Source organism: Rana temporaria, chromosome 13, assembly GCF_905171775.1.
Source record: "Rana temporaria chromosome 13, aRanTem1.1, whole genome shotgun sequence".
Lineage (NCBI taxonomy): Eukaryota > Metazoa > Chordata > Amphibia > Anura > Ranidae > Rana > Rana temporaria.
In genome coordinates, this window is record NC_053501.1 from 16,153,271 (window position 1) to 16,172,357 (window position 19,087).

Here is a 19,087-nt window from a genome sequence, read left to right on the forward strand (position 1 = left end):
TTGTAGTAGGATAAGTAACTCTTTTGTATCTTTTAAGTATGCTTTAGTGGCCGTAACACTCTTTTGCAGATAATGGTCCAGAAACTGGCCAAGTCTAGCTGTCACGGATCCAATTCCATTTTAAATACAGTCCTCCCGACCAAACCCACTTTTATATACAGAAAGGCAGTAAGTTTTGGGGATAAAGTGGTGAAAAAGATCCTAGACCCTCCAAAGAAACCCCCAACAATATGGGAAAAAAATGGTTTCTTTGCCTGCAAAAAATGTTTACCATGCAAGGAAGCTAATAGACCAAAAAAATGTATCGACACCTTCACTTCCACCTCTAACAATACTCAGTTCCAAGTAAAATCATTTATAACATGCAACACCACTCATGTCGTCTACATGCTCGAGTGCCCTTGCCATTTAATGTACATAGGCAGAACCAAGAGAAAACTCAGAATTAGGATAGCGGAACATGTTGCAAACATTAAATCGGGATTTAAGGACCATAATGTGTCCCTCCACTTTCTGTTACACCATAACCGCAATCCTGCTGGTCTAAAATTCTGGGCCATAGACCATGTTGAACCTACCTGGAGAGGGTGTAATCATGTGAGGATACTTTCACAACGTGAAACGGAATGGATCTATTTGGCAGGTACGCTGGCACCGAAGGGCCTGAATATTGACTTGGACATAAATTGTTTCATTAGTGACCTTTGATGTATGAATTTACGTACCACGTGAACACAGACCCCGGTTGTGTTCTAAGCTATGGCGATCACTAACTAACAAGCTCATAAACAGGACCTGTCCCCGTATATAAATGACCATACAAAGATCATATATATCATAAGTTAAACAAATCCATTCCCTGTATTTTTTGCCTGTGAACCAGGAATAGACACACATACGGGCCTGATCTATTTGATCATTTACAAAATTGTACATCTGCTCCACATTACTAATCTCTCTCTCTATATATTTATATTTATTTATATTTTTATATATATATATATATTTTTATATCTTTATATTTTTATTTGTATATTTATATTTTTATATTTTTTATATATATGTATTTATGGATCACTATTCTTTAGATATGTGCTCCTATACAGTATATACAAATCCCCCTTTTATTTATTCTCTGATTATCCTTCAATAATGTCATTAACAGCGGTTTTCGGGTGCACCGCACTGTACATTTTATACTGCGTTTGTTTTTAATGTCTTGGGTATATTATACCTTTTAAGATATTTTTTAACTCTTTTACCATATGCGTTTTTTACATGTAGATATATAATTCATGTCCTTATATAGTATTATACACGTTAACACCCTATTTTTGACTGTGGAGATATCACCACTTATAGTATTGGATAGACCAATATCCGTGTTGAATACATCAATCAACTACAATGTACACGCAGCTCGCAAAATATATAACTTGCCTTAAAACAAATGGCGGCGTAGTTACAATATAATATAAAATGCACATCTAGTGTGCATTTGTGAGGCGGAACAATGCACCCTATAAATGACCACTGCATGGTGGTCACTTTGTACATTAAACAAATATACCGATAACCTTTCTATCAGTAGCTATATCTAATGCTACCGTAACAAGTTACTACATTTAAATTGCTATCCCGCAACCTATGGGGATTCTTGGATCCACATCACTGTCCGCCTGTTCACCCATACACGGAGCGGTGATGAACGATGCCAGACACTCCCACCTCAAATGTGATTGGCTATGACCAATTGTATCTTTGAAAGTTTATCACCTAAAAGTAAAACGGAGAATTACCTCTTTTTTCCTGTTTGATATATGTATTAACTCATTATATTATCTGTCATCGATACCGAGATCGCTCATTTAAATAAATGATCTTTTTTAATGATAGTACTCACTCGTGAGAATACATGTCTCCCCGTATGTGCCATTTACCAATGGCACATATCCCAACAAAAAACGGGGAAGACGCGATCTCACCCCCCTTTCTTTTAGGCTTATGTGGCCATATTAAAATGCAGTTTAGATTTCCTAAAAACATTATTCCTCTTGTAAACCCACTAAACATCCCGGCTGATGTCCATCTCTATGTCCGGATCTGTTAGCACCAATCAGGTCCGGTGGGCGGTAAGGACATAACCAATAGTCGTAGGATGCTGGGGTATAAAGAGATAGTGAAGGCGTCATGTAGCCACGCCCTCAGTCGAAGTCGGAAGTGACGAAACGCGTCAGGGCGTGGCTACAGTTAGACGCTACACGGAAGTCGAAAGAGCGTTCCACCGCGCTTCACCTTTTGTCCAACACAGCAGGAGAACGAGACCAGCTGATCTACAGCACTCGCGCGGCTCCCGGGGACAGAAGCTGATTGGTGAAACCTTTTCAATATATGCATACCTATGTTTACAATATTGTACGGGCATTAATCAAAAGGTTTTTTCCATGCTTAGGAGGGGTCATTGTTTAGTCATATTACACTATTATTTCTGTGTTTCTTTGCCTCCTATGTACCCCCGCCTGAGTTGGTTTAACCCGCACAGTACCTGAATACACAGATGGTTTGTTAGCAAATCTTGCTTAGATTTGCTGTGGTAAGCCTATTTCCTCCTTTTTGGGCGACTTATCCACAATTTTGGTGCATTCACAAATCAAATTTTGTTTGGTATAAGGTGCTTATATACCATTGATTGACCACCTCCCTCACCATCACTTATTCAGGATATCCATCTGAACAGAGTATATCTGTTTATAGCGCTGTTTTATCACTTTGAACAACAGTTCACTTTTATTTGATAACTTTTTAGTTTACACTTTATAGATGGGTCACCATTTATTTTAAATAGCTGCTTTTAGAAACAACACCTTACATTACTGGTATTGTATCTACACCTATAGATAGTGTGTCACCACTTCACTATCACTTTGGTTGAAAGATCGATTCGCTTCCTGGCGCCGGAAGTGCAGCAGTAGGCCTTGTTGTACTGCACCTTCTTTTATACAAATGTAAAATACATAATAAAAATTATAAATAAAATAAAAATAACATTGTTAAAACATATGTTTGTTAACAACTAAAAAATAATCGATTAATATTGTTATTAATAAATATATAATAAAATAATAAACAAATAAATAAAAATGTCAAATACGCAATAAAAATAATATTAATATATATAAATATATATATATATATATATATATATATATATATATATGTGTGTGTGTGTGTGTGTGTGTGTGTGTGTGTATATAAACCAAAAGCCAGAGCGGCACTCACGGCAGTGGCGTAACTAAAACCTTCAGGGCCCTCGGTGCAAGAAACCATGAAGGGCCCCCCTGATCCTCCGAGCCTCGTGGCAGAAACACCAATGTCCAGTCGCAAATGCGACATTTCTGACCCTGGTAGTTCTGCCCCTGTTTTTTTATTTTATTTTTCTACCATTTTTTTTTTTTATTTGTTACAAAATTATTATTTTTTTATATACTTTACAATTTATTTTAGGAGCCCCGTTGGGGGGCTTTGGTGAGATATCGGGGGTCTAAGCAGACATCTGATGTTTCACCTTTGAGACAGAGAACAGAGGGCCAGATTCAGGTAGAAGTGCGGCGGCGTAACGTATCGTAGATACGTTACACCGCCGCAATTTTTCATCGCAAGTGCCTGATTCACCAAGCACTTGCGATGAAAACCTACGCCGGCGGCCTCCGGCGCAAGGCGGGCCAATTTAAACGGTTGTGTGCCATTTAAATTAGGCGCGCTCCCGCGCCGGACCTACCGCGCTTGCTCCGTTTCCGAACTCCCGGCGTGCTTTACGCGAAGTGACGTCATTTTTTCGAACGGCGACGCGCGTAGCATAATTCCGTATTCCCGGACGGCTTACGCAAACGACGTTATGGTAATCGCAGCTTTTGGAGTGAATAGACTGTGACTACGTTGCAGGTTCTTTTCTCTCTTCTTTCTTTGATATTTTAGCACAGTTTCTTTCCATATCACTTCCCGAATTTCCTCACTAAGAATGGCGGCGGGTGCAGCCGAGGGACGAGCGATTGCTCACTGGACAGGCAAGTGTCCATATTTTAAAAGTCAGCAGCTGCAGTATTTGTAGCCGCTGGCTTTTAAAAAAATAAATACATTTTGGCGGAACCTCCGCTTTAATTAAATATAATAAAATAATACATAAAAGTAAAAATGTAAAATACAGAGTGCACAGATCAAATAAAAAAAATGGCGTCCAGTTGGAGTTTATAATTGCTCTGTCCTTGTATAATATGTAATATGATGGCGACGTTGCGTTGTTATCGGGATCTTGGTGACTCTCTCGGCCTATGGCGGCCGTCCCATGTACCTCTCCAGGTTCTCCTCCACATTGTGAAGAAGATCTTCCCGCAGTTTGAGTTCATGTGGCTCATCGAGGAAGCGAAGAAGAACCTTCCGCTGGAACTCGACTTCCTGAACGAGGGGCGGAATGCGGAAAGACTAGCGCACATGGTGTCCAGGTTTCCCTTCCTCAAGGTGAGTGAGCGCGGATTTATTAGCGGGTGTCCTGTGATATTATGGCGGACAGCTTGGGACGACAGCTACAATCCTGTACAATATTTGACATTTCCAGAGAGCTGCTGCCTATAAAATGAGACTCTTCCCATCTCTATTCTGCCATCAGATTCCCAGAATCCATTGGGAGCTGAGCACCAAGCGGCTGCTGGTGATGGAATACGTGGAAGGTGGACAGGTGAACGACAGGGAGTACATGGAGCGGAATAAGATTGACGTTAATCAGGTGAGACGGGCGGGAGCAGCGAAGGGTTAACGAGTCTTGCGTTGTGTATAGCAAAGGGGGGAGCCTCCTCGTGTCAGCAGGACTCCCCCCCCCCCCCCCACCCCACAGGCTCTGTGTCTCCAGAGCTGTAATTAGGGCTGCCATATCCTTAATACATGGGTGGAAGAAGAACAATACTCTGCACCCTCTGCGAGAACGGCAACCCTCCGAGAGGGAGGATTCCCTGTTCCTTCATCATTGCTGAGGGACTTAACCAGCGCACTGCCGGGCGAGATGCTGCGTCTCCATTACTGACTATTGCTGGGTGTCGGCTCTGCGTACGGAGCCTAAATCACCCATAACAGGGCAGCTTAGGTCACCTTCCCGCTGATGTCACCCGTCTGTAATGTCCAGATAGGCTGCATTCTCAGTGATGTCACCGGTCTCTAGCGAATGGATAGGCTGCATTCTCAGTGATGTCACCAGACTCTAGCGAATGGATAGGCTGCATTCTCAGTGATGTCACCAGACTCTAGCGAATGGATAGGCTGCATTCTCAGTGATGTCACCAGACTCTAGTGATTGGATAGGCTGCATTCTCAGTGATGTCATCGGTCTCTAGTGATTGGATAGGCTGCATTCTTAGTGATGTCATCGGTCTCTAGTGAATGGATAGGCTGCATTCTTAGTGATGTCACCGGTCTCTAGTGATTGGATAGACTGTATTCTCAGTGATGTCACCGCTCTCCAGTGATTGGATAGGTTGCATTCTCAGTGATGTCATCGGCCTCTAGTCAATAGGCTGCATTCTCTGTGATGTCACCAGACTATAGTGAATGGATAGGCTGCATTCTTCGTGATGTCACTGGTCTCTAGGAATGGATAGGCTTCATTCTCAGTGATGTCACCGGTCACTAGTGAATGGATAGGCTGCATCCTCAGTGATGTCACCAGTCTCTAGTGATTGGATAGGCTGCATTATCAGTGATGACCAGTCTCTAGTGATTGGATAGACTGAATTCTCAGTGATATAATCTGTTTCTAGTGATTGGATAGGCCGCATTCTCAGTGATGTCACCAGACTCTAGTGAATGGATAGGCTGCATTCTCAGTGATGTCACAGTCTCTAGTGAATGGATAGGCTGCATTCTCAGTGATGTCACCGGTCTCTAGTGAATGGATAGGCTGCATTCTCAGTGATGTCACCGGTCTCTAGTGAATGGATAGGCTGCACTCTCAGTGATGTCACCGGTCTCTAGTGAATGGATAGTCTGAATTCTCAGTGATGACCGGTCTCCAGTGAATGGACAGGCTGCATTCTGAGTGATGACCGCTCTCTAGTGATTGGATAGTCTGAATTCTCAGTGATGACCGGTCTCTAGTGAATGGATAGGCTGCATTCTCTGTGATGTCACCAGACTCTAGTGAATGGATAGGCTGCATTCTTAGTGATGTCACTGGTCTCTAGTGAATGGATAGGCTGCATTCTCAGTGATGTCACCCGTCTCTAGTGAATGGATAGGCTGCATTTTCAGTGATGTCATCTGTTTCTAGTGATTGGATAGGATGCATGTTCAGTGATGTAATCTGTTTCTAGTGATTGGATAGTCTGAATTCTCAGTGATGTCACCGCTCTCTAGTGATTGGATAGGCTGCATTCTCAGTGATGTCACCGCTCTCTAGTGAATGGATAGGCTGCATTCTCAATGATGTCACCAATACTATATAATACAATGTAGATGGAGTGGTGATAGGCGGTGAACACAAATCCAGTTTAAAGCCAAACTCCAACTTTTTAGACAGCAAAAAGTCACAGCAACCTTCTATGTACATGTTCTTTAGATATATACATCATTTTATTACATTTTTATTTTATTTATTTGTTGGTTGAATTTTTTTTTATTTGGAGCTATATGGTGGAATTTCAGCTAATACTATTCTGTGCACACTCTGCTTCTCTCCTGAGGCTGCTGTGAGCTGCATTTTGCATGGCCCGCAGCAACAGGCAGATAGTAATTTTATTTCTAACAACTTGACGGGGCTGGAACACGCAATGTGAGGAATCCTGGGAAAAGAAGTTTAATGTAGAAAATGAAGAATGCGCAGCTAATATGTCACAGGTATGAACTGTGCTGACCATCTCCTGTCTTACCAGGTGTCTCGTGCTCTGGGGAAATTGTACAGTGAAATGATATTTGTCCATGGCTTTGTCCACTGCGACCCCCATCCGGGTAATGTTTTGGTCCGACAGAGTGCAGAAATTGGAGGCCCGGAGATCATCCTGCTGGACCACGGACTGTACCAGGTGGAGAAATGGGGGGGGGGTCAATGTATCCATATTTATCCCCACTTCCAGACTGTCATGGCTGAACAGCATTTCTCCCACAGAAACTAACTGACACCTTCCGCCTGGACTACTGTCGCCTTTGGCAGGCGTTGATTGCAGTGGACATGGAGGGGATCCGCATATACAGCCAGCGAATGGGAGCTGGAGATTTATACCCGCTCTTCGCCTGCATGCTGACTGCCCGCTCCTGGAAGGCCGTGAACCGGGGGATTGATCGCGGGCCGGCTGGTAAGGAAGAGGTGAGTGTTAAAGATCTCTTGAGAGATTTGTGATCAGTAGACGGACTGCGCCATTTCTCCATAAATCTACTACGTGTGTTAGTTCATTAATACAGACATGTAGGGAAACTATATGGGTTTTGGGTCAGTTTTATTTTAACTTTTTATTTTGTAATGTTTTATATGCTTTTGCTGCTTGTACAGATAATTCAGCATTCCACCAAAGACAAAGAATTCACAGAAAGGTAAACGTGTTCTAAAGGGAGAAAGGAGCAGAAGCTTCTCTCTTTATGGCTGTCTGTGTCATTGGAACTGTTGGCGGAGCTGTCTGAACAGAGCAGGCAGGGGCGAGGTCACTTAGCTAATGTGCAAATTTCAGCTTGAGCTATTTACCTCTGTAAACAAGAGACTTTATTCAGCAGAACAGCTCGGGGGAGCCTGGGAACAATGACCCCTCCTTCTTTCTCTTTCTCTTTCTCCCCTCCTTCGCTAGTCTTCTCTCCCCTCTGTCTCCCTGCTCCCTCTCCTTCTCTCCCCCTCAACTTTCCCTTCTCTCTTCACCTTCTCTTTCTCTCCTACTCTCCCTTCCACCTCTCTCCTTCATATTTCCGCTCTCTTCCTTATCATCCCACCCTCCATCTCTCTCCTTATTCCCTTTCATCTCCTTCCTTCTCCCCACCCCCCATCTCTTTTCTTCTCCATCCCCCATCTCTTTTCTTCTCCTCCCCTCATCTCTCTTCTTCTCTTCCCTTCATCGTTTTTCCTTTTCCCCCTCCAGTTCTCTCTTTTTCTCCCCTCCATCCCCCCATCTCACCCCTCCATTCTCTCCTTCATCTCTCTCCTCTCCCCCTTAATTTCTCTCCCCTCCATCTCCTTTCTTCTCGCCCCCCCCCCCCCCATTTATCTCCTTTTCTCCCCATCTCTCTCCTCTTCCCTCCATCGCTCTCCTCTTCCCTGCAACTCTCTCCTCTCCCCTCCATCTCTCTCCTCTTCCCCCCCATCTCTCTCCTCTCCCCTTTATCTCTTTCCTTCTTGCCCCCCCCCTCCCATTCTCTCCTCTTCCCTCCATCTCTTTCCTTCATTTCTCTCCTCTCCCCTCCATCTCTTTCCTTCCGCCCTCCCATTTATCTCCTCTTCTCTCCATCTCTCTCCCCTTCCCTCCATCTCTCTCCTCTTCCCTCCATCTCTCTCCTCTTCCCTCAGTCTCTCTCTTTTTTCCTTCGTCTCTCTCCTCTTCCCTTCGTCTCTCTCCCCTTCCCTCCGTCTCTCACCCTTCCCTCCGTCTCTCTCCCCTTCCCTCTGTCTCTCTCCCCTTCCCTCTGTCTCTCTCCCCTTCCCTCCGTCTCTCTCCCCTTCCCTCCGTCTCTCTCCCCTTCCCTCCGTCTCTCTCCCCTTCCCTCCGTCTCTCTCCCCTTCCCTCCGTCTCTCTCCCCTTCCCTCCGTCTCTCTCCCCTTCCCTCCATCTCTTTTTTTTTTTTTTTAAATTGTTTATTTATGAAATTTTCAAAGTCAGTATCCCCTCTATCTCTTACCTTCTGCCCCCCCCCCATCTCTCTCTCTCCCCTCCATCTCTCCCCTCCATCTCTCTCCTCTCCCCTCCATCTCTCTCCTCTCCCCTTCATCTCTTTCCGTCTCGCCCCCTCCATCTCTCTCTTCTTCCCCCATCTCTCTCCTTTTCCCTCCATCTCTCTCCTCTTCCCCTTCCCTCCATCTCTCTTCTCTTCCCTCCATCTCTCTCCTCTTCCCTCCATCATTCTCCTCTCTCTTTCATCTCTTTCCTTCTGCCCCCCCCATCTCTCTCTTCCCTCCATTTCTCTCCTTATCGCCCCTCCATCTCTCTCCCCCCCCCCCCATCTCTCTCCCCCCCATCTCTCTTCTCCTATCCCCTCCATCGCTCTCTTTCTTACATCTTATATCTCTCTCCTCTCCCCATCATTTCTCTTCTCCCTCCCCCTCCATCTCTCTCCTCTCCCCTCTATTTCTCTCCTCTCTTCTTTACCTGTTTCCTTCCCACGCCCTCCCATTTATCTCCTCTTCTCTCCATCTCTCTCCCCTTCCCTCCATCTCTCTCCTCTTCCCTCCATCTCTCTCCTCTTCCCTCCGTCTCTCTCCTTTTTCCTTCGTCTCTCTCCTCTTCCCTTCGTCTCTCTCCCCTTCCCTCCGTCTCTCACCCTTCCCTCCGTCTCTCTCCCCTTCCCTCTGTCTCTCTCCCCTTCCCTCTGTCTCTCTCCCCTTCCCTCTGTCTCTCTCCCCTTCCCTCCGTCTCTCTCCCCTTCCCTCCGTCTCTCTCCCCTTCCCTCCGTCTCTCTCCCCTTCCCTCCGTCTCTCTCCTCTCCCCTCTATCTCTTACCTTCTCCCCCCCCCCATCTCTCTCTCTCCCCTCCATCTCTCCCCTCCATCTCTCTCCTCTCCCCTCCATCTCTCTCCTCTCCCCTTCATCTCTTTCCGTCTCGCCCCCTCCATCTCTCTCTTCTTCCCCCATCTCTCTCCTTTTCCCTCCATCTCTCTCCTCTTCCCCTTCCCTCCATCTCTCTTCTCTTCCCTCCATCTCTCTCCTCTTCCCTCCATCATTCTCCTCTCTCTTTCATCTCTTTCCTTCTGCCCCCCCCCATCTCTCTCTTCCCTCCATTTCTCTCCTTATCGCCCCTCCATCTCTCTCCCCCCCCCCCCATCTCTCTCCCCCCCATCTCTCTTCTCCTATCCCCTCCATCGCTCTCTTTCTTACATCTTATATCTCTCTCCTCTCCCCATCATTTCTCTTCTCCCTCCCCCTCCATCTCTCTCCTCTCCCCTCTATTTCTCTCCTCTCTTCTTTACCTGTTTCCTTCCCACCCCTCCATCTTTCTTCCCTCCCCTTCACCTCTCCCCCTCCATCTCTCCCCCCCCCCCCCTTTCTCTCCTCTCCCCTTCACCTCTCCCCCTCCATCTCTTTCTTTCGTCTCTTCTTTACCTGTTTCCTTCTTGCCCCTCCATCTCCCCCCCCCCCCCCCCTTTCTCTCCTCTCCCCTTCACCTCCCCCTCCATGTCTTTCCTCTATTCTTTACCTGTTTCCTTCTTGTCCCTCCATCTCTATCCTCCCCCCCTCTCTCCTCTCCCCCCATCTCTCTCCTTCTGCCCCCCTCATCTCTCCTCTTCTCTCCTCCTTTATCTCTATCTGCCTCTACTCCTTATCTCTCTCCTTCCCCACTCCTCTCCTTTCCTCTTACACCTATTTTTTCCAGCCATTCTCTCTCGCTCTTATCCCTCTGTGCTCTCAGTCAATGTTTCTCTCTTTATCTCTCTCTCCCATCTTCCATGCTTTCAGTCTCTCTCTCTCTCCCATCCCCCATGCTCTCCGGGTCTGTCTCTCTCTTTCTCCTCTTCGTCTTTTGTGCATTTTGCTGTCACACAACGTCTCTCGTCTGCAGCTGGTTTCAGAGTATTCTGCCTGTGATAACATGTAATTAGTTGTGTCTGTAATTAGTGCCTTGTTCAGTGCGGGACGTGCGTGTTTAACCAGCGCCTTCAAGAAATGTAACCGTTTCATGTCTACATTTATGTGTCCGTGTGTCAGGTGACATGTATATCATGGCTGATTACATGCCAGTGTCATATATATATATATATATAGATGAGGGTTCTGTACTTCTAACCATAAACCATAAATTTGTCTTCATCTGTAACCATCATACCAGACTGAAGGCATCTTCTTCTTCTTCTTCTTCTTCTTCTTCTTCTTCTTCTTCTTCTTCTTCTTCTTCTTCTTCTTCTTCTTCTTCTTCTTCTTCTTCTTCTTCTTCTTCTTCTTCTTCTTCTTCTTCTTCTTCTTCTTCTTCTTCTTCTTCTTCTTCTTCTTCTTCTTCTTCTTCTTCTTCTTCTTCTTCTTCTTCTTCTTCTTCTTCTTCTTCTTCTTCTTCTTCTTCTTCTTCTTCTTCTTCTTCTTCTTCTTCTTCTTCTTCTTCTTCTTCTTCTTCTTCTTCTTCTTCTTCTTCTTCTTCTTCTTCTTCTTCTTCTTCTTCTTCTTCTTCTTCTTCTTCTTCTTCTTCTTCTTCTTCTTCTTCTTCTTCTTCTTCTTCTTCTTCTTCTTCTTCTTCTTCTTCTTCTTCTTCTTCTTCTTCTTCTTCTTCTTCTTCTTCTTCTTCTTCTTCTTCTTCTTCTTCTTCTTCTTCTTCTTCTTCTTCTTCTTCTTCTTCTTCTTCTTCTTCTTCTTCTTCTTCTTCTTCTTCTTCTTCTTCTTCTTCTTCTTCTTCTTCTTCTTCTTCTTCTTCTTCTTCTTCTTCTTCTTCTTCTTCTTCTTCTTCTTCTTCTTCTTCTTCTTCTTCTTCTTCTTCTTCTTCTTCTTCTTCTTCTTCTTCTTCTTCTTCTTCTTCTTCTTCTTCTTCTTCTTCTTCTTCTTCTTCTTCTTCTTCTTCTTCTTCTTCTTCTTCTTCTTCTTCTTCTTCTTCTTCTTCTTCTTCTTCTTCTTCTTCTTCTTCTTCTTCTTCTTCTTCTTCTTCTTCTTCTTCTTCTTCTTCTTCTTCTTCTTCTTCTTCTTCTTCTTCTTCTTCTTCTTCTTCTTCTTCTTCTTCTTCTTCTTCTTCTTCTTCTTCTTCTTCTTCTTCTTCTTCTTCTTCTTCTTCTTCTTCTTCTTCTTCTTCTTCTTCTTCTTCTTCTTCTTCTTCTTCTTCTTCTTCTTCTTCTTCTTCTTCTTCTTCTTCTTCTTCTTCTTCTTCTTCTTCTTCTTCTTCTTCTTCTTCTTCTTCTTCTTCTTCTTCTTCTTCTTCTTCTTCTTCTTCTTCTTCTTCTTCTTCTTCTTCTTCTTCTTCTTCTTCTTCTTCTTCTTCTTCTTCTTCTTCTTCTTCTTTCTATATATCCAGTGATACACCTTATCCAACAACCCTGATCATGTGACTCCAAAGTTATATTATATGGGAGTGACATCACCACTCTCCAGATATAAGATATATTATACAGGAGTGACATCACCACTCTCCAGATATAAGATATATTATACAGGAGTGACATCACCACTCTCCAGATATAAGATATATTATACAGGAGTGACATCACCGCTCTACAGATATAAGATATATTATACAGGAGTGACATCACCGCTCTCCAGATATAAGATATATTATACAGGAGTGACATCACCGCTCTCCAGATATAAGATATATTATACAAGAGTGACATCACCGCTCTCCAGATATAAGATATATTATACAGGAGTGACATCACCGCTCTCCAGATATAAGATATATTATACGGGAGTGACATCACCGCTCTCCAGATATAAGATATATTATATAGGAGTGACATCACCGCTCTCCAGATATAAGATATATAATACGGGAGTGACATCACCGCTCTCCAGATATAAGATATATTATACAGGAGTGACATCACCGCTCTCCAGATATAGCATATATTATATAGGAGTGACATCACCGCTCTCCAGATATAAGATATTATACAGGAGTGACATCACCGCTCTCCAGATATTTTATATTATGCGAGAGTGACATCACCGCTCTCCAGATATAAGATATATTACACAGGAGTGACATCACCACTCTCCAGATATCTTTATACTCATTTTTTGGTATTATAGTTTTGTATATAATGGTGTCACCCCCTCTCTCTCCAGACTCATGAGATTCGAAGTAATGCCGCCTCCTACTTACCTCAGATCAGCCAGCTCCTTGCCAGCGTCCCGCGTCAGATGCTTCTCCTCCTGAAAACCAATGACTTGCTGCGTGGGATTGAGACGGCCCTGCACACGCGGGCGAGTTCCAGCTCTTTCCTCAGCATGTCCCGTTGCTGTGTTCGAGCGCTTTCCAGGTAAGTCATAATTTCTATCAGCCAATCACAGTGTTCGGTCTCACCGACGCTACTCCACCTCCCCATCCCTCCACCCTACATCAACACACACCCTCCTCATAGGGGGGCAGTAAGTGGGGAGGAGCTGCAGAACTTTTCATTGCCACTCGTGGGCAGTGTCTGCGTCCAGCCTTAGGGAGGTCTTCTACTGACTTCCATGGCGTCTTCCCTGTACAGCGTGCATCATCATCATCATCATCATCCTCGGTCTTCCAATAAACATTATACATACAGTGGGGAAAATAATTATTTGATCCCCTGCAGATTTTGTAAGTTTGCCCTCTTACAAATAAATGAAGGGTCTGTAATTTTTATCATAGGTGTATTTTATATGATAGAGACCATAGGTGTGCGCACAGGGTGTGCCAGGTGTGCCTGGGCACACCCTAATCACCCTGTGCTGCGCAGATTTCCCCTGCTGCTTGGCTGCAAAGAAAAGGGACCGGAGAATCTCTGTCCTCAGTCCCTTTCTTTTTCTCCAAAGTGAGACATCATGGACCTGTGTAGACACCTGTAGGTAGATTCACAAAGAGTTAGGCCGGCTTATCAGTAGATAAGCCGGCCTAACTCTGAATCTACGCCGGCGTTTGTTTAAGTGTATTCTCTAACAGAGATACACTTAAACATATCTTAGATAGGCCGGCTTGCGCCGTTCTATCTTAGCTTGCAATGTTTCTGTTGGCCGCTAGATGGCGCTTCCATTGCGGCCGGCGTAGATTATGTAAATGAGGGGATACGCCGATTCACGAACGAACGCCAGGCCTACACCTTTCGCATTACGTCGTTTCTGTAAGGGATAGGCTGCCTAAAGTTATTCCACCTATGAGGTGGAATAACAATGTTAAGTATGGCCGCCGTTCCCGCCGCGAGGTTCAAATTTTTTACGTCGTTTGCGCAAGTCGTCCGCGAATCGGGATTTACGTCGTTTACGTACACGTCGAAATCAATAGGCCCGTACGGCGTACTTAGCCGCAATGCGCACTGGAAAATGTAGTCGCCCCCGTGCATGCGCAGTGTCAAAAAACGTGAGGTCAAGCCTCATTTCCATACAACACGCCCCCCTCCAAGCAATTTGAATTAGGCGCCCTTACGCCCGCTCATTTTAGGCTACGCCGCCGTAGATTAGCAGGTAAGTGGTTTGTGAATCACTACTAGCCTAAATAATTTACGGCGGTGTAGCCTAAAAAGGCTAGGCTAAGCCGCCCTAAAGATAGGCCAAAGTACGTGAATCTACCTACTTGTATTTCACCAAAGCCCCCCCAATGGGGCTCAGAAAAAAAATAATAATAATAATAATAAAAAAATATATAAAAATAATTAAATAATAATAATAAAATAAAAATAATAATAAAAAATAAATAAATAATAATAATAAAAAATAATAATAAAAAATTTAAAAAAATAATAATAATAATTAAAAATATTGTAAAAAAAAATAAAATTGTAATAAAAAAAAAACTACTGACACCAGCCAAGCGACAGCCAAGAAACCTTAAGGATTTCGAGAAGATCTGTAATGAAGAGAGGACCAAAATCCCTCCTGAGATGTGTGCAAACCTGATCACCAACTACAAGAAACGTCTGACCTCTGTGCTTCCCAACAAGGGTTTCTCCACCAACTACTACAAAACTACATGTTTTGCTTGGGGATCAAATACTTATTTTACTCACTAAAAAGCACTCAATTTATAACATTTGTATTGTGTGTTTTTTCATTTGTATTGTGTGTTTTGGTCGATATTCTGTCTCTATCATATAAAATACACCTATGATAAAAATTATAGACCTTTTATTTCTTTGTAAATGTGCAAACTTACAAATTCTGCAGGGGTTCAAATAATAATTTTCCCCACTGTACATATCCAAGGCATCATCTTAAGCCCCGTACACGCGATCGGAACTTTTGTCCGACCAAAATCACATCGGAATTCCATCGGAGTAAAAGAGAACATTTTCTCTATCTAAACTCGAAATTTCCGATGGGGCATACACACGGTCGGAAAAAGTCAGTCGGACTTTTTCCATCGGAAATTCCGATCGTGTGTATGGGGCATTAGTCCTGAATCGCGCCTCAACACTAAGTGCAGCCACATATGGAAATTATATATATATATATATATATATATATATATATATATATTGGGCTAGATTCAGATAGCCCGGCGTAATTTTCTGCGGGTGTAACGTATCTCAGATACGTTACGCCGCCGTAACTTAGGGCGCAAGTTCCGTATTCATAAAGAACTTGCGCCCTAAGTTACGGCGGCGTAGCGTATGTGGTCCTGCGTAAGCCTGCGTAATTCAAATGTGGATGATGTGGGCGTGTTTTATTCAAATTCATTGTGACCCCACGTATTTGAAGTTTTTTTACGAACGGCGCATGCACCTTTCGTGAAAGAATCCCAGTGCGCATGCTCGAAATTACGCCGCAAATCGTCAATGCTTTAGAAGTGAACGTAACTTATGTACAGCCCTATTCGCGAACGACTTACGCAAACGACGTAAAATTTTCAAAATTCGACGCGGGAACGACGTCCATACTTAACATTGGCTATGCCTCATATAGCAGGAGTAACGTTACGCCGGAAAATGCCTTACGCAAACGACGTAAAAAAATCCGCCGGGCGCACATACGTTTCTGAATCGGCGTATCCAGCTCATATGCATATTCTACGCTGAAATCGACGGAAGCGCCACCTAGCGGCCAGCGTAAATATGCAACTAAGATACGACGGCGGAAGAGACTTACGCCAGTCGGATCTTAGCCTAATTTTGGCGTATCTTGCTTTCTGAATACAGATACGCCGGCACAGCTTTGAATTTACAATAGATACGCCAACGTAAATTCTTTCTGAATCTAGCCCAGTGTCTGTTATCAAAGCAAAACCCCAATGAAGGAATTCGGCAACAAAATATCAACTTTCCTAATAGTAAAAATATTGTTTATAATATTATTTATTATTAAATTAACATTTATATAGCTCTGACATATTCCATAGTGCTGTACAGAGAACACTGAGCCAGTCACGTCAGTCTCTGTAACAGAGGAGCTTACACTCTAATGTCCCACCACAGTCACTCGCTATTATTATTATACACCTGTATAGCTCTGACATATACCGGAATGCTGTACAGAGCTCACTGAGCCAGTCACATACGTTTCTGCTCCTCTTTGTTGGTGCCCTCCTCTCCTTGTTCATTAAACTTGTTGTATTTTCTCTCTCATCTGCAGACATCGGAAGGCCTCCGCCTCGTCTCTGTGGTCCTATCCTCATATCTTCATCTCTGAATCTGTGTGTCTGGCCAAACTTCAGCTCTATGAGATTTTCCTCCATGCTCAGTCTACCTCCGTGGGGCGGTGGCTGTCCCATCTCCTACACTGGCTATCCCAGTACATACTGTATAGTGAGGAGCAGTGATGTACGACTTGAACTGTGGAGTGCAGGAGAGGCACAACAGGCAGCTGCAATGGTGATGGGTCCAGTGGAGGGGAACTTGGCTTTTCTGTTCTGCTGCTTCGCATGCATCAGAGAAATGAGGTATTGAGGCTTAGAAGCTGTACAATCCCTATGGAGTCTAGTCCTGTGTGTATATCACAGGCTGCGCAGCCTTCAGGACCTGGACTTCTATGTATTCTGTCAGATGCAGCAGTATGAACTGTCAGTGATGCTCTAATTCCTGGAAATATAATGAAGGGGGGGGGGGGGGTATACAGAGGTGGGAATTTAATTTTAATGTCACACTTTTACAGGGTCTGAAATTTAGAATAGGGGGTTTTACAAGCGTTAAAAAACGCTCCCTATGCGCGGTTTCGTAGTGTTTGATGAGAATGGGGTAGATTCAGGTAGGGGCACGCAAAACTGCGGCGGCGTAATGAACGACATTTACGTTACGCCTCCGCAAGTTTTACGGGCAAGTGCTTGATTCACAAAGCACTTGCCTGTAAAGTTGCGGCGGCGTAGCGTAAAAGGGGCCGGCATAAGCGCGCGTAATTCAAATGTTCCCGTAGGGGGCATGGATCATTTAAATTAGGCGCGTTACCGCGCCGAATGTACCGCGCATGCGCCGTCCGTAAATTTTCCCGACATGCATTGCGGTAAATGACGTCGCAAGGACGTCATTGGCTTCGACGTGAACGTAAATGGCGTCCAGCGCCATTCACGGACGACTTACGCAAACGACTTAAAATTTGAAAATCGCGACGCGGGAACGACGTCCATACTTACCATTGGCTGCGCCTCCTAATAGCAGGAGCAGCCTTACGACAAAACCGACTTACGCAAACGACGTAAAAAACTACCGTCGGGCGCACGTACGTTTGTGAATCGGCGTAAGTAGGCAATTTGCATACTCTACGCTGACAACTACGGGAACGCCACCTAGCGGCCAGCGTCAGAATGCACCCTAAGATACGACGGCATAAGAGACTTATGCCAGTCGTATCTTAGGCTAATGTCGGCATATCTATCTTTCTGAATACAGAAAGTAGATACGCCGGCGCAACTAAGCAATTACGCTGCGTATCTATGGATACGCAGGCGTAATTGCTACCTGAATCTACCCCAATGAAAACTGCTCTACAATGGAACGTGCCAAAACGGTGCCAAAAACGCATTTGTGGAGCGTTACCATAGACTTAAATGGGAGGCGTTGAAAGACTTCAAACGCCTCCTGACTCGACATGAGGCTTCAATTTTGAAGCGCCGCTAACGCTTAGTGTGAACAGCACTATGTACTGTCTATTGTATCTCGTACATAGGCGTTTTTAAGGCCTGTCAAACGCCTGCTCTTAATGCCAGTGTGAAAATAGATTGGCAGCCAGATTGTAGATAACGAAATTGGAGGAGCTGAAAGTGATTGTAAAGGCTCGTTTTTATTTTATTTTTTAAATAACAAACATGTTATGCTTACCTTCTCTGTGCAGTTGCATTTGCAGAGAGCAGCCTGGATCCACCTCTTCTCGGGTCCCTCTTCAGCTCTCCTGGCCCCTCCCTCCTATCGAGTGCCCCCTCAGCCAGCAGCTTGCTACAGGGGGCACCCCTGTCCATAGACGCCGAGTGTATGACTCGGCCCCGCCCCCTGGCGCCTACATCATTGGATTTGATTGACAGCAGCGGGAGCCAATGGCTGCGCTGCTATCAATCTATCCAATCAATGCCAGGACTCCGTGGAGAAGAGGACGCCGGGCACGTGCCGAGCAGGTGAACGGGCTCAGGTAAGTAAAATGGGGGGGCTGGAGAGCCGGTGCTTGCCAGGTGTTTTTTCACCTTAATGCATAGGATGCAAACCTTTAAAACACCTTTAAGATAAAAAAACCTTCTGCCTTTACAACTCCTTTAACCACTACCCGACGGCCGTACGACTTTATACGGCCGCGGGGTGGTTCTCAATCTCTAACAGGCCGTAAAAACACGGCCTGCACGCGCGTCCGGCGGCGCGCTTGCCGCATCGCTGAGATGCCGATGCGAGTGCCTGGCGGCCGTGATGTCCGCCAGGGACTCGCGATCGGCAGCTACAGGGACAAGATGTGGAGCTCTGTGTGTTAACACAGAGCTCCACGTCCTGTCAGGGGAGAGAGGAGACCGATCTGTGTCCCTTGTACATAGAGACACCGATCGGTCACCTCCCCCAGTCACCCCCCTCCACCTACAGTTAGAACACAATTTAGGGTACACATTTAACCCCTTCCGCACCCCCTAGTGTTAACCCCTTCAATGCCAGTCACATTTATAAAGTAATTAGTGCATATTTATAGCACTGTTCGCTGTATAAATGTGAATGGCGCCAAAAATGTGTCAAAAGTGTCCGATGTGTCCGCCATAACGTCGCAGTCACGAAAAAAATGCTGATCGCCGCCATTAGTAGTAAAATAAAAAATAATAATAATTCTGTCCCCTATTTTGTAAGCGCAATAACTTTTGCGCA

The 19,087-nt window shown here is 44.7% G+C and overlaps 1 protein-coding gene across 2 annotated transcripts in view; it reads left to right on the forward strand.

The window, feature by feature from the left end:
• ADCK1 (aarF domain containing kinase 1) overlaps positions 1-16,884 on the forward strand; it is a 40,065-nt gene extending 23,181 nt beyond the window's left edge. For both annotated transcript variants that reach the window (XM_040332282.1, XM_040332283.1), the window contains exons 7-12: positions 4,357-4,515; positions 4,664-4,780; positions 6,915-7,064; positions 7,148-7,345; positions 12,930-13,123; positions 16,395-16,884. In XM_040332282.1, the coding sequence (XP_040188216.1) occupies positions 4,357-4,515; positions 4,664-4,780; positions 6,915-7,064; positions 7,148-7,345; positions 12,930-13,123; positions 16,395-16,581 (1,005 nt within the window). In that variant the 3' untranslated portion in view covers positions 16,582-16,884. The remainder of the gene's footprint in view (positions 1-4,356; positions 4,516-4,663; positions 4,781-6,914; positions 7,065-7,147; positions 7,346-12,929; positions 13,124-16,394) is intronic.
• The last annotated feature ends 2,203 nt before the right edge of the window (positions 16,885-19,087 follow it).